At 48.2% G+C, this 13061-nt stretch overlaps 1 protein-coding gene across 1 annotated transcript in view; it reads left to right on the top strand.

Annotated features, from left to right (window-relative positions):
- The first annotated feature begins 1089 nt into the window (after positions 1-1089).
- The window catches only part of Ccdc60 (coiled-coil domain containing 60), an 80663-nt gene continuing 68691 nt past the window's right edge, over positions 1090-13061 (top strand). Inside the window, exons 1-2 of the mRNA XM_077110160.1 lie at positions 1090-1113; positions 4116-4195. Coding sequence (XP_076966275.1) covers positions 1090-1113; positions 4116-4195 — 104 coding nt within the window. The remainder of the gene's footprint in view (positions 1114-4115; positions 4196-13061) is intronic.

Genomic DNA, 13061 nt, shown 5'->3' with positions numbered 1-13061 from the left:
TAACTGAGGTATCAATTCCGGGTTCTTAGACTCCATTTAAATCCTCATTAAACATTTCTATTTTGCCTGCGTTGAGAGAATTAGTCAAAATCGCTGTACAAACACACACCAAAAAAAAAAAAAAAACACTATTATCTTATTAGAATTAATATATGTAAATTGTAGAAAGATTAAGAAAAGAATAACCAAAAATGATTATTTAATGACTTATAACTCCGACGCCCCATGATGGTGACATCCCTGTTAATGAGGCGTGGTACTCCCTTCCCGCTCATTCCGTGGCTGCCTGCGCGCTGTGCCCCACTCACCTTTGTCTGAGATGATAGAAGTTTCCAGACGTTCCCATAGGTCTTATGAACATAGATCTCAGGGCTCTCCATGATCCGATTCCTCCACACTTTGGGGCATATGTATCTTCACTTGAGATTTTATGCCTTTACTGCCTTTCCACGTCAGTAAATAAACAGGGACAGCCATGCTAAGCGGGGACAGCCAAGCTCAGATGCCCCTCGGGCCGTGGTGGGGACCGACCATGATTCATACCCGGCCCCGCGCCCAGCGCCTGTGGCTGGGCCTTCAGGTGTCTTCTCTCCGTGATTCACACTGCGGTGGCGGGCAGCCTCTGGACGAGCTTCTCACCCTGGCGACGTTATTTCCTTGGGTAGAAGTAGAATTGCTGGGGCACCCGGGCGTGTCCGGTCACGCATGGCTTAATGGCGGGGCCACGTGTGCAGAAATGCAGGGGGATGGGGTGATCGGGGAGTTGTGCGAACATCAGAGGGTGCCCTGACCCTAATGGAGATGGTAGGGCCTGCCACACACCCAGGCTGTGCGTGTGCGTGTGTGTGTGTGCGTGTGTGTGAGACAGAGAGAGAGAGCCTGTTGTTCTTAGGGCTGTGGACAAAACCATAAACCAAACACAAGAGAAAACGACGCAAAGAAGAGGCTGTGGCCAGCGCAGCACAGCACACTGCTTTACGGTGAAGGTTCATCTATGTGTTTAGTCCACAGTCTCTTTTAACTGTAGTCCTGCAGGGAAGAAGGATTACAAGGGAAGGCTACCTCAGTTCCAAATATTTTGGTCTCGATATGGCCAATGCCATGGCTTTCCCGGTAGAATGTTCTAGATGGAAGATCATCTAATTCTGATCTCTCAGAAGGGGTGGAGGGGGTGAAGAAGGACTCCTTAATATAGTTCCTGGTCTCCACCTGTCTTGGCACTCCCAAGGAAGGGAGGGACACATTTCAGATAGAAATCTTGCAGTTTTAGGTAACAGATGACCCAATTCACACGGGATGTAAATAATAATAAAAAAAGCACTCAGGAAAAGTCAAGGTTCTAGTGAAGCTTTATTATTTGAACAAGCCAATGGGAATGACTCTCTTCTGTGCCTTTCACCTCATCTTCTTAGCCTGAGGTTGGCTTTCCTCATGGGCACAAAAGAGCTGCCAGCAACTCCCAAGGCATGTCTGCTTTCCCATTCATAGTCAAGTGAGGAAAGAGAACATCTCTGCCTGTGGTTCCTGGAAGATCTGGGAATTTGGGTTCCAGGGAGTCCCTGGGAGATCTCTGCTGGCATCTCCTTTGCTCAAACTGGATCACATGACCAGTCCTGAACCAGTCACTGCTGAAGGACATTGTGTTGCTATCTGGCTTCAATCATTCAGGGCCAACCCTGCTGCTGGTGCCATCAGTGACTCCCTAAGATGCAAGTGCCAATTGAGGGGGGCAAAAAGCCTGGGCAGGAGATGGGTATCAAGATGGAGCAGAAGGGATTCTGGGTGTCTGAGGACAGTGAATGTCCTTCATGTGAAAGAGTGAGAAAGTTCTGCAGATACTCTACCCACCTGTCCCTCAGGATGAACACTGTCAACTTTCAGCCCAAGGGGTTGGAACTTTCTGGAGTGTTAGGATGGACAAGTTGCATTACCTGCAATCCGTTGCTAAAGAGCTGAATTTTTGTAAATGATTTCATGGTTTCATTATTTAATTGAGTTTATCTGAGGCTATCCCATATACATTGGGGCTTCCAAATACAGATGCTCCTCAACTTACCACGGGGTCACATCCCGATAAACCCATCATACGTTGATCTGTCATCAACCAAAAGCACATTTAAGGCACCTCACCTGCCTAACATCAGAGTAGCCTACCTTAAACATGCTCAGATCGCTTACGTTGGCCTATGGTTGGGTGAAATCATTTAGCACAAAGACTATTTTACAGTACGATGTTGACCATTCATGTCATTTATGGGCAGTTGTACTGAAACTTTAAAAACAAGAATGGTTATCTGGATTATACTATGGCACCGTGCTTAAGTTGAGAAATCTTAAGTCGGACCATCGTAAGTCGGGAAGCATATGTACTTTTCTGAAGTAGACAAGTAGTAGCTGCAGTTGCAGATACTCTGGGGAAATTCCATAGATTCTGCACCCTTTATCTGAGCCGCCTTGGGTGGGCTGTGTCCTTTCACATCTTTGGTATATGTATATCCACATAGATAATTTTTTCAAAAAACGAAAAACAGATCCATGCTACACCTATTACTTGGTAGCAGGTCTTCTCACTCCAAGAACCGGAACATCACTCAATGGTTGCGTTACCATTACATTTAATTGCTGCATGTATTCTGTTGTTCAGATGCACCATAATCTGACCTGTCTTCTGTTGCAAGCAGTATAAGTAGTTTCCAAGAGTTTGCTATTACAAGCAGCATTATGATGAATAATTTTGTTGATGAATCTCAGTGCACATTCAGGAATATCCCCTTAGGACATTTGACAGGGAATCTAAGGGCATGCTCGCTTCTGAAGTATTTGGTATGCACAGGTGAATGGTCCTTCCAAAAAGTTATCCCACTTATTTTCCCCACTGGATTTATTTGAGTGCCTATTTCCCCATAATTTCTTAGTATTTATTTTTATTTAAAAAAAAATGTGTAGGAATTAATTTCAAGGCAGGATAAACCAGATAATATTCTGGTTCATGTTTCTCTAAACTGGTATCTGAGAAGAGTGATTATTTTATTAAAATATAGTTAATTTTAATTTCTTTTTGTTGACCTGGTATCAACTTAGGACTGATAAAGTTTTGTATTGTGAGGTTTCCTCAAGGTTTAGTTATGACAAATGAATAGAGAAAAGGGAAAGAAAAGTCCATGAACAATGTGTGGATAATTCACTCATAAAATCCTGCTATGGGGGAAGGAGAGGGGGGGAAGGTACATTGTCATCTTTTCAACGACCAGATTCATCTCTTTAAATTAGCTGCCAGTCGACACCAACAATTATTTTCAATGTTCAATTCTTTGCTTTTCCCAAAGTGTAAGGCTGGTAAGTCAGTTCCATTTACTATCAAATACTTGCTATGAGTCCAGAATTTTGCATTTTATTGAATCCTCACTACAAGGTAGAAATTATTCCCCCCATTCTACTGAAGAAAACGAGGTCCCCAGAGGTTGAGTAATTTGTCCCAAGTTCACATAACTGGTCAGTGGGAAAATTAAAATCAGAGCTTAGGTCCACTGTGTCCAAAGCCTTTTCTATGTCCACTGTGCCTCAAGGAGCCTCTTGATAGAGACAGACTTTGTGCTGCCCAGCACTCATCCAGTCTGGTCAGGCATTGCTGTGGTTTGGATCTGGAACATTTCCCAAAGGCTGATGAAGGCTTATGTGCTAAAGGCTTGGTTCTCAGGTGACAGTATTAGGAGAGGTGGAGCCTTTAAGAGGTGGAGCCTGGTGAGAGGTCTTTAGGTCATTGGGGGCGTGGCTTCAATGGGAATTGTGGGCCCTGCTCTTTCCTTTCTCTGTTTTTTGCTCTGTTTTTTGCAATGAGGTGAGCAGATTTGCTGTATCGCATGTGCCCTGGATGAGGAGCTCTCTCACTGCAGGCCCAAAGCAGAGGGGTCAACCCATCTGGGACCTGAATCTCCAAGACCATGAGCCAAAATAAACCTTTTCTCTTTCTAGTTTGATCATCTCAGAGTGTTTGTTATAGTAATGGAAAGCTGACTAACACAGACAGCTCAGGGGAACAGCTGTGCCTCTGTCCCCGGCTGCATTTGGATCAGTCGTATTAACACCCCCTTTTCTCTCACTTATTGTCCCATCAGGTTCCAGGCAAATCAATGAAGAACATCAAGTATATGAACAAGGAAATAATAAACATCAAAAAAGACCTCATGCGAAGCCGGTGAGTCTGTAGGGAAAGACCCACAGACCACCTGTCAGGACAAGCCTGCCGTGGGGGAGGGGAAACCCGAGTTTTGCGATGACACTAGGTTCCCTGCTTCTGCTGACAGGTGGGGTCTGTGCAGGCTGCAGGCCTCGCCAATTTCCTTCTGGGTTCTTGTCTCACGAATTTGAAGATTAAAATTCACAGACAAGAATGAAAGGGAAGAGTGAACCCAATAGGATTCATTTAAACGAGAAGAGATAGACGTCTTGCAATGTGGGAGGGGACCTGAGAGTGTTACAGGGTGGGGGTCTTCCAAGAAACTGAGGCAGGATGAAGATGCCCACATTCTAACCCCGATTCTTGTGGTCAAGTCAGAAAGACTTCAGACACGTCGCTCAGAGGGACAGGCATGAGTTTATTGAAGGGATAGCAAGAGGGACAGGGGACACTCTCAAGGGAGAGAGTGGGTCCTCTCAGACAGGAGAGGGACAACGTGCCTCTCCTCCACTCCAGTTTTATTGGGGATCCCAGAGAAGTTTCCAGAGAGTCTCACCCAGGTCCACCTCTTGAATTTTGACTGGCAGCAGGATGACATCAGACTTTCAAGTCCCCACTGCCATGACAACTCTAGGTCGCCTTGGCCCTTGGTGACCAGTTCCCACTGGATTCCCACCATACATTCTTGCAGAGTTTATGGGTAGGAGAAATCATCCTCACCGTCCTGAGTTCCAGGGTCTGGTCTTGAAAAGGGTCACCAAGGTCTCCCGCTCTGGGGTAACTGGGGTTTTTCGTACCGATGTCGTTTGGGGCCTGGGTGTTTCCTGCAGATAACAGGTAGCTTGCTGAAGAGTGGGACCCAGCCCATTCACTGAAGCCAGGCAGGGCTGCAGGGAAATTGCTTTCTTGGAAATGCAGGGGTCGGCATGGGGGGTCGGCACCGTGGGCCTGTTTCATGGAATCATTCCCTAAACCTCGAGGTCTGTTCCCACCACTCATGTCTGCCTGACCCCTGTCAGAGGGAGGAGGTTCCAATGAGTCCTTGCCAGATCCCAGTGTCCCCTCATTCCTCCATGGTTAGCAGAAGATTGACAGGAGGGTCAGCAGTCAGCAGCAGAGGCGGGAGCCCGACCCACTGTGCCCTTCGGGGAGCATCTGCACTAGATGTGCCTCTACAGCCTCGCTCGGTCAGTCTCCTGCCTAGAGCCCCCTCTGCTCTCCATCCGGATGGGAATCCAGCTCAAGAGAGTCCTCACGCGCTCCAGAAATCTTCCCTTGGTGCAATAGATAATAGCAGAGAGTCAGATGGACTCGGCGTCCATCACTGGCCCTGCCACCTGCCAGTTGGTGACACTGGAGGAGTTATCTCGCCTGCCTGTTTCTCTGTCTGCAAAATGAAGATAAAATAGGTCTTTGAGACTAGCGTGGGACCCTTCCTGTGTCTCTGAGCTCCCTTCTCCAGCTCGCTCCTCATTCCTTCCCTCCCTGGCCATGTAAGCAAAAGAGATCCAGGAAAACAGGTGATTCATCTCTAGGCGGTAAGATGGGAGTGTTTTTCTTTCTGAACTCTTTCCTGAGAGCCGGAGCATTCCAAAGTGGGATCACCAAATGGGGCTTTTGGCAAAGCAATTCCAGGCAGGGCAGGAGCTGGAGACTTGGCCCTCAACACTGTGAGGTGCGCTAGGACTGGTGACATGGGCCATGGGGAAGGTCAGCGCCTCCTAGTTATCTCCCACTCTGAGCTGGACCAGAGCGAGGTGCACAGGGAGACCTTTCCTCCATCGCCTCCATCATCTCCAAGTTCCCCCTCCCCACAGCCATCTCCGTCCTTCCTCTGACGGAACTGATTCAGCCCAAGAAGGGACATGGGGTCGGGGGCAGGGAGAAGGAACAGGGTGAAAGGTATTAGGGGATGGGTTACAGAGAGGATCCCAGAAAGTGATTTTCCCTCTGACTGCAAGAAGGAAGGCTCTATCAGCTCTTCAAATGTCCCTGGACAGTCACCGTCCAGTGGAAACAGAGTGTGAGCCATGTATGTCATTTTGAGTTTTTGACCCGTCACACAGTGGAAGCAATTCTAAGACTAAATTTTATTTAACCCAAAATGTCCGAAATATTATGTTTCAACATGTAATCAATATAAAACGGTATTTAATGAGACGTTTTTCATTCTGTTTCTGGTACATGATAAAAAGGAATGAAATATTGAAAAATGATGATAGAAAACACATGGTGTTGCCGGGCACCGGGGTATGTGCCTGTAATCCCAGCAGCTCGGGGGGCTGAGGTGGGAGGATCATGAGTCCAAAGCCAGTCTCAGCAACTTAGCAAAGCCCCTAAGCCACTCAGTGAGACCCTGTCTCTAAATAAAATACTAAAAAGAGCTGGGGCTGGGGCTCAGCGGTTAAGCGTCCCTGGGTCCAATCTCCAGTACCAAAAAAAAATAAAAATAAATAAAAAGGAAAGAACAAAGAAAAGAAAACCCGTGGTGTATTTCATACTTGGGAGCACATATTAATTTGGACCAGCCACAATTCAAGTGTCTAATGGTTGGTTGTGGACTCAATTGTGCCCGCTTGCCCTGGAAAAATTTCATATATTGAAGTCCTTGCCCCCAAAGTGACTCTAGCTGGAGCTAGGGCCATTGGAGAGGTGTGCAAGGTACAATGAGGCTATAGGGGTGGGGCCCTAGTCCAGTCTGACTAGTGTCTTGGGAGACATCAGAGATGTGTGCAGGGAGAAGGTCGTGTTGGAGGACACAGCCAAGAAGAGAGCCCTCGGAGAGACCAGCCCTTGACCTTGAACTTCCAGCCTCCAGAACTGTGAGAAAGTAAACGTCTGTGTTCAAGCCATGGCTCTGTGGCATGCTGTTAGAGCAGCCCCAGAGGCCTAATAATAGAACAGTCTGCTCTGAGACCACCCTGCAGACCACACCCCCGCTGGAGGGGACCCACCTGACAGTCTCAGGTGGAGCTGAGCTCAGACACGACGTTTGAACTTGGCTCTCAGGATCAAGGGACCCTCTGTTCATTGTGGACGTATTGGCCTCTACAGCATTTAAGGTGGGCAGCGTGGGAACTTTGACTCTGTGGGGATAGTGAGAGGCGAGAGACCAAGGGCCATCTGGGCAGCACCGGGCAGCAGGAAGAAGAGAAAGCGGAACCTCCCGACAGGGGCGCCCACTCTGTGCTGCGGGGTGTCTGGAAGGTAAGCCAGACTTTGCAGGGAAGTCGGATCGGACGTGAGGTCCAAAACACAGATTCGGCACTTCATCAGGGACACCCACCGGTCAGAGCAGACGCTGGCCGGGCACCGTATTGGTTCTCACCAGCCGAATGTCATCAGCCCAGAGACCCAGCGACGAAGGTGCCACCGCTGCTAATGACATCCCTAATAATAGCACCTGGGTCTCCAGGTCCCACCTGCGGCTCAGGAAGCCGAGGCAGGAGGATCACGAGTTCAAAGCCAGCCTCCCTGGTGGGAAAAGGCTGGGGATGTGGCTCCTGGACTTCTGGATTCGATCCCTGGTCCCAACAAAATAAATGAGATCAATTTGTAATTAAATAAATTATACCAGAAAATACAGATCACAGGCACTAGAACCGTCCCCTCCCGGCTATTACTGTGGTCTGGGTTATTGAGGCTTCTTTCTGATGGTGGCAGAATGCGTGCAGTGGACACCCTACAGCTCTGGGCTCACCGATGCCATGTTGGAGCTTGAAATCAAACCCCATGGGAATATTTATGTGATGGAAATCAGCAAGCACTGCAAATCCAGACTTTTAACAACCGGTCCCCAGGAGCTGGTTGTTGCCCTTCCACCAGCACACCACTGAGTTTCCCACCGACCCCAAAGGCCTGAGCAGCTTGAGGTCAAGGTTCTGCAGACCTCGGCACATCCACCACCTTTTAGTTGGCAAGCAGAGTCTTTGACTCCTGCCAGACACATTTCACGACTCTGGACCAGCTAGAATTTAACATCCTCATCAGACAGGCTTAGCCCGTCCAATGGCTGGACTCGAAGGAGAAACCAGGAAAGGGCCAAACAGAGAAATCTAACACCAAGAAACCAAGAAATGACAATGAATCGTTCCACCTGGCCATGCTCCTGGATCCCACCCACACTTTTTTTCCAAGACTAAATATATTTCATTAACTGAAAGAGAACTCCTAATATGAGACCAACTTTTATAAAAAATAAAATTAATATTTTTGCTGGTGCAATGCATTTTAGACACAAAACTACACAAGGTATGCTTTTTTAAAAGTGCATACAGATCTTAAATGATATTAAAACAGAAACATCCAAATTTAATGAGGCAGTGTTTTTTTAAAATTATTTTTTTATTGGTTCTTTTTAGTTATATACAACATTAGAGTCCATTGGGATTCAATCATACAAGCATGGAATGTATCTTATTCTAATGAGAACCCCAGTCTTGTGGATGTGCACATAGTGAGGTTCTCCGTCCACCTGCATCTAAGGGGGCAGCGATTCCCCTTCAGAAGGAAAGGTCCTGCTTTCCGGGGACAGTCACCTCCTGGAGAGGTGGACTCCCTCTCCACCCGGCCTGTGGGACCATCTACCAGGGTTCAATGATGCGAATTTTTAGGAAAGAAGATGCTGCCTTTTTTACTCCCTGTTCTTTAAAATCTGTGCTACCTCCTAATAGAGTCCAGCCCACCTGGAGCCAAACACCCTGACCGTCTTTGGATTTTTATTTAATACTCCAGCCCCCTTAGAATTCAATTGCACCATCCCGGGCTTCACCGCCAATGGAACATGATGCTAAAAAGAATGGAACTCCAGCTGCTTCCCTCCTCGCCTGTCCCTGCACCTCCCAGATGTGGGGTGGCACTAGGCTGCACGCTCTGCACGCCCCCAAACAAGCAAACTGTGGGACCCGCGCCGTGATTTACCCAAGGCAAATTTTAGTTAGCCACAGGCAGGTGAATTTTCCACCACTGACCTCCCCAGTGCAGACCCCGGCAGGGTGCAGGATAGGCAAGTGTTTTGGAGACCTGAGACTTGGCTTTCTGGCTGCATTTGGTAGACAGCCCAAGGAAGGCGATTAGGTGGGATTTTTTTGGAAAAGGAAGAAGCTATTTTTTAATTCGAGTTAGGCGCTTCTTGGCTGTGGCTTGGATGCATGACCTCCTAGTTCCCCCAGGTGGCGCTATTGGGTGGTGGTGGAAACTTCAGGGGGCGGAGGGGCGGGGATTGGGAGGTATTTAGGCTATTGGGGGTGGGCCCTCAAAGGTACTGTGGGACCCTAGTCTCTTCCTCTTGCTGTTTTTTTGTTTTGTTTTGTTTGCTTCCTGGTTCATAAGCTGAGCAGCTTTGCTCTACCAGATACTCACACACCCCAGCCTTGATGTGCTGCTTCACCAGAGGCCTGAAGAAAGTTCTAGAACCTCCAACACCAAGAGCCAAACTAAGTCTTACTGTTTACAAGTCAGTGCCTCGGATCCTTCATGATCGTGAGAGAATGATGACTGAGACATTCTTGGTGTCTCCCTCGCCCTCTGTGCTTATTCACATTTTTCAACAAATATTTATCGACTGTGAAGTACCGCCAGGTGCCCAGCGGACATTGTTGTAAGTACTGGAAACTCAGCAATGAATGAAACAGAGGAGATTCCTGTCCTGAGCAAGTAAGAGATGATGATGATGATGAGGAGGAGGAGGAGGAGGAGGAGGTTCATAATGGGGTGAAGACAAAGAACCAGCTAGCAGGTAAAACCCTCCCCAGGATCTGAGGTCTGGAAGGACGAAAACAGGTGATCTATCAATTGTGGTGACAGGGTGGTGACTCTTACTTCAGCCAGAGCAGGCCAGGGAAGAAAGGATTATAAAGAAGACCCTGGGCCTGAGCCCTGCATAGTGAGAGAGGATCATTCACCCAAAGATGTAGTGGGGAGAGAGCAGCGGGTGAAAGGGGGACCAACGTGGGAACAAGCTGGGTTGTGGAAGTAACAGAAACCCGGCCCATCTGGCTGGCGCAGAGTGAGGTAGGAGTGAGGCCTGAGACAAGGTGGGAGCACTGGGCCAGGCTGGGCCAGGCACGGCCCTGCAAGCTGACACAACATGTCTGGTTTTTAGTCCAGGAGCAACGAGAACTTGTGGGAAGGTTTTAAGCAAGAGAAGGACATGGACTGAGTATTAAAGAACACTCTATCCACTGCCCGGACACCAGCTGAAAATCTGTGGTGAGAGGGGACATGGGCATGGATCAGGGACATGGCAGCGGATTGGGGACCAGAGGACAGAGCCAGGATTTCTTTGGAGGTAGAGCTACCAGACTGGCTATTGGATTGGACGTGGAAACCGAGGAAAAGGCAGAGCCCAGGGGCTATAATGACGAGTTTTCACCCATAGACTGGGTCACGTCCACTCTCGTGGTCCTGAGCAAGTGTGTATTCATGGGATTAATTATTTTCTTCTGCATACCGAGAATTTAATTAAAAATAAGGATGAAGGCTTGTCTGTTAATAGGAAAGTGAGCAAGGGGGCTGGTGGATACACACACACACATGAGCAGGTTAAATCAAAAGATGAGGCGCTGAGATACCTGGTCCCTGGCTTCAAGTCCTGCAGGTGAGGCTGCTGACCTCTGCCTTTTCCACTGCCCTTCAAGCAGGAGTGTCCATTCTGACGTATGAGTGACTGGCCTGTGGTCAGAAGGAGGAGTTATGAATGTCGCCCAACAGCAGAACCAACCTGTCCCGTGAATCCTCAGGGTCCAGCTCGGTGCACCGTCCAGACTAAAGATGGAAGAATGGATTCCACTTGGCAGTGGGAAGAACTTCCAAGTCACATTGCAAAAGGTTGGAGACTTGGGGCCATTTTTCAATCGACCACAGGCGTGTCGCTAAGTTTGAGCTGGCTCTGAGACCTGACCTCGTATCAGATGGTAATCTGTATACATCAGAGTCTCACTCGTGAGTCGGCCTTGTGTTGCTGTGACCAAAATTCCTGACAAGAACAACTTCGAGGATGAAAAGTTTATTTGGGGCTCACGTTTTCAGAGGTTCAGTCCACGGTCGGCCAACTCCATTGCTTTGGGCCTGAAGTGAAGCAGAAAATCCTGGTGGAAGGGCCTGGTGCAGGAAAGCTGCTTAACTCATGAGAGCTAGGAATAGAGAGAAAGAGGAGAGGGGGCCAGGGACAGGACAGTCTCCAAAGGCAAGCCCCCAGTGACCCACCTTCCCAGCCACACCCCCATCTTCCTACAACTACCACCCAGTGGTAACTGTATTCAAATCATCCAAGTCTATTCAAAGCATTCACTCGTCAAATGGATTAATCCACTTTTGAGGTTACAGTGCTCATAATCCTGGACACTGCTGCATTGTCTAACACACGGGCTCTCGGAGGACATTTTTTAGATTCGAATCACAAACCACTGTCATGAGGTGGCAGCCAGATTAGAACCTGCAAAGCTAAGAGGTCAGAGCGATCATGGTGAGCTGAGAGGGAGCCAGCGGCATAGGAGAGCAGTGACCGTGGTTTGTTTCTGGGCTGGTAGATGGAGTGAGCTTCTCCCAACTATTTTTGAAACAAGGAGGGATGAAACTCATCATTGTATTGAAACACCTGGATTCAGGATAACAGATACGTGGCTCGCGTACCTTCCCTCCTCTCTCCTGTGCTCCTGGCAGACATGACCAATGGATCCCAGCATTCTTTCCCTTCACACCCAGATTTGGTCTCCACATCTTCTCAGGCCAGCACTCCAAGCCAACTACCACCAGGAATCAGAATTGTGACATAGGACTTTAACTTGTTTGTCATCTCTAGATGAGAAGGCTCCAGAGGAAACTTTGATATCTATAACGGCATCCTATTAACTCAAATTGAGGGTTAAAGTCTACGAGACCAGCAGAAGGAAGGGATAACCCCCAAATCTCTTCATGGATGAGGCTGAATTATAGTCCACGAATTTAAATAGTTGGGAAAAAAAATCATCGTTGACCTCAGACATTCACGGATTGCTCTCTATGGAGAACGTCTTCTGCATCTCATCCTTCAACACCCCCAGACCCCCATATCCACAGCCTGGTGGCCTGGGACTTCATCTAGGTCACTGCTGCTTCTGCCAGACTTGAGCCCTTGTCTTCAAGCCCCAGAATTTTTGAAGATCAGGGGTTTGTGTGCTGGTCGCTACTTTGGATGCAGGCATAGCCAAGGCTTCTGAATTGCACTTTCTGAATCATTCAGAGAAGGACCCAAGTCACATCTCCCCACGCCCTGCAGCCAGCAAATGGCCATTAATGAGTCTCCTGTATGTTCCACCAGGACCACCATTCGGCCCCATGTCCCCAGCCCAGAACTAATAAACGGAACCGCACACCTGGGGGGTAGGACACGGCTGCCCCTGCCTGAGGAAACTTGGCTCAAGTTAATTACGTTTCTTATCATCCTGGATGTGGCCCACGGGCCCTTCCCATTCCTTCCCTGTTTCTGGTTTCTTTGTGTATCTTTGATTCCTCTAGTTAACCACAGTTTGAGGAAAGTTTTCTTCTCTCCTTTTCTAATGCCCCTCTCCACTGAGAGTAAATATCTTTTTTGACTCCTTTCCTTGCGGCTAGGGCTGACTCAGAGGGCCCCACATTAAAAAATCATAACAATAACTTGACCAGAAAACCGTCTTTTCAAATGGAAGGTCCAAATATCTTCAGCCCTTGAACTTTTGGTGGCATAAGTGTTCGTACAGAAATTTGTTTTCTGAAATGCCTTCCCAGATGACAAAGTGGCATGCTCCCAGGCTTGGAGAGTTCACTTAGGGTAGTGGGAGACCTGTTGGCTTTGGAGTCAGCTGTGAGTTCGAATCCAGCTCTACCAGGTACTGTCAAATCCATCCGCTTGTCTAGACCTCAGTTT

Source organism: Callospermophilus lateralis, chromosome 1, assembly GCF_048772815.1.
Source record: "Callospermophilus lateralis isolate mCalLat2 chromosome 1, mCalLat2.hap1, whole genome shotgun sequence".
In the NCBI taxonomy this organism is placed as follows: domain Eukaryota; kingdom Metazoa; phylum Chordata; class Mammalia; order Rodentia; family Sciuridae; genus Callospermophilus; species Callospermophilus lateralis.
This window is presented reverse-complemented; position numbering and strand designations above follow the sequence as displayed.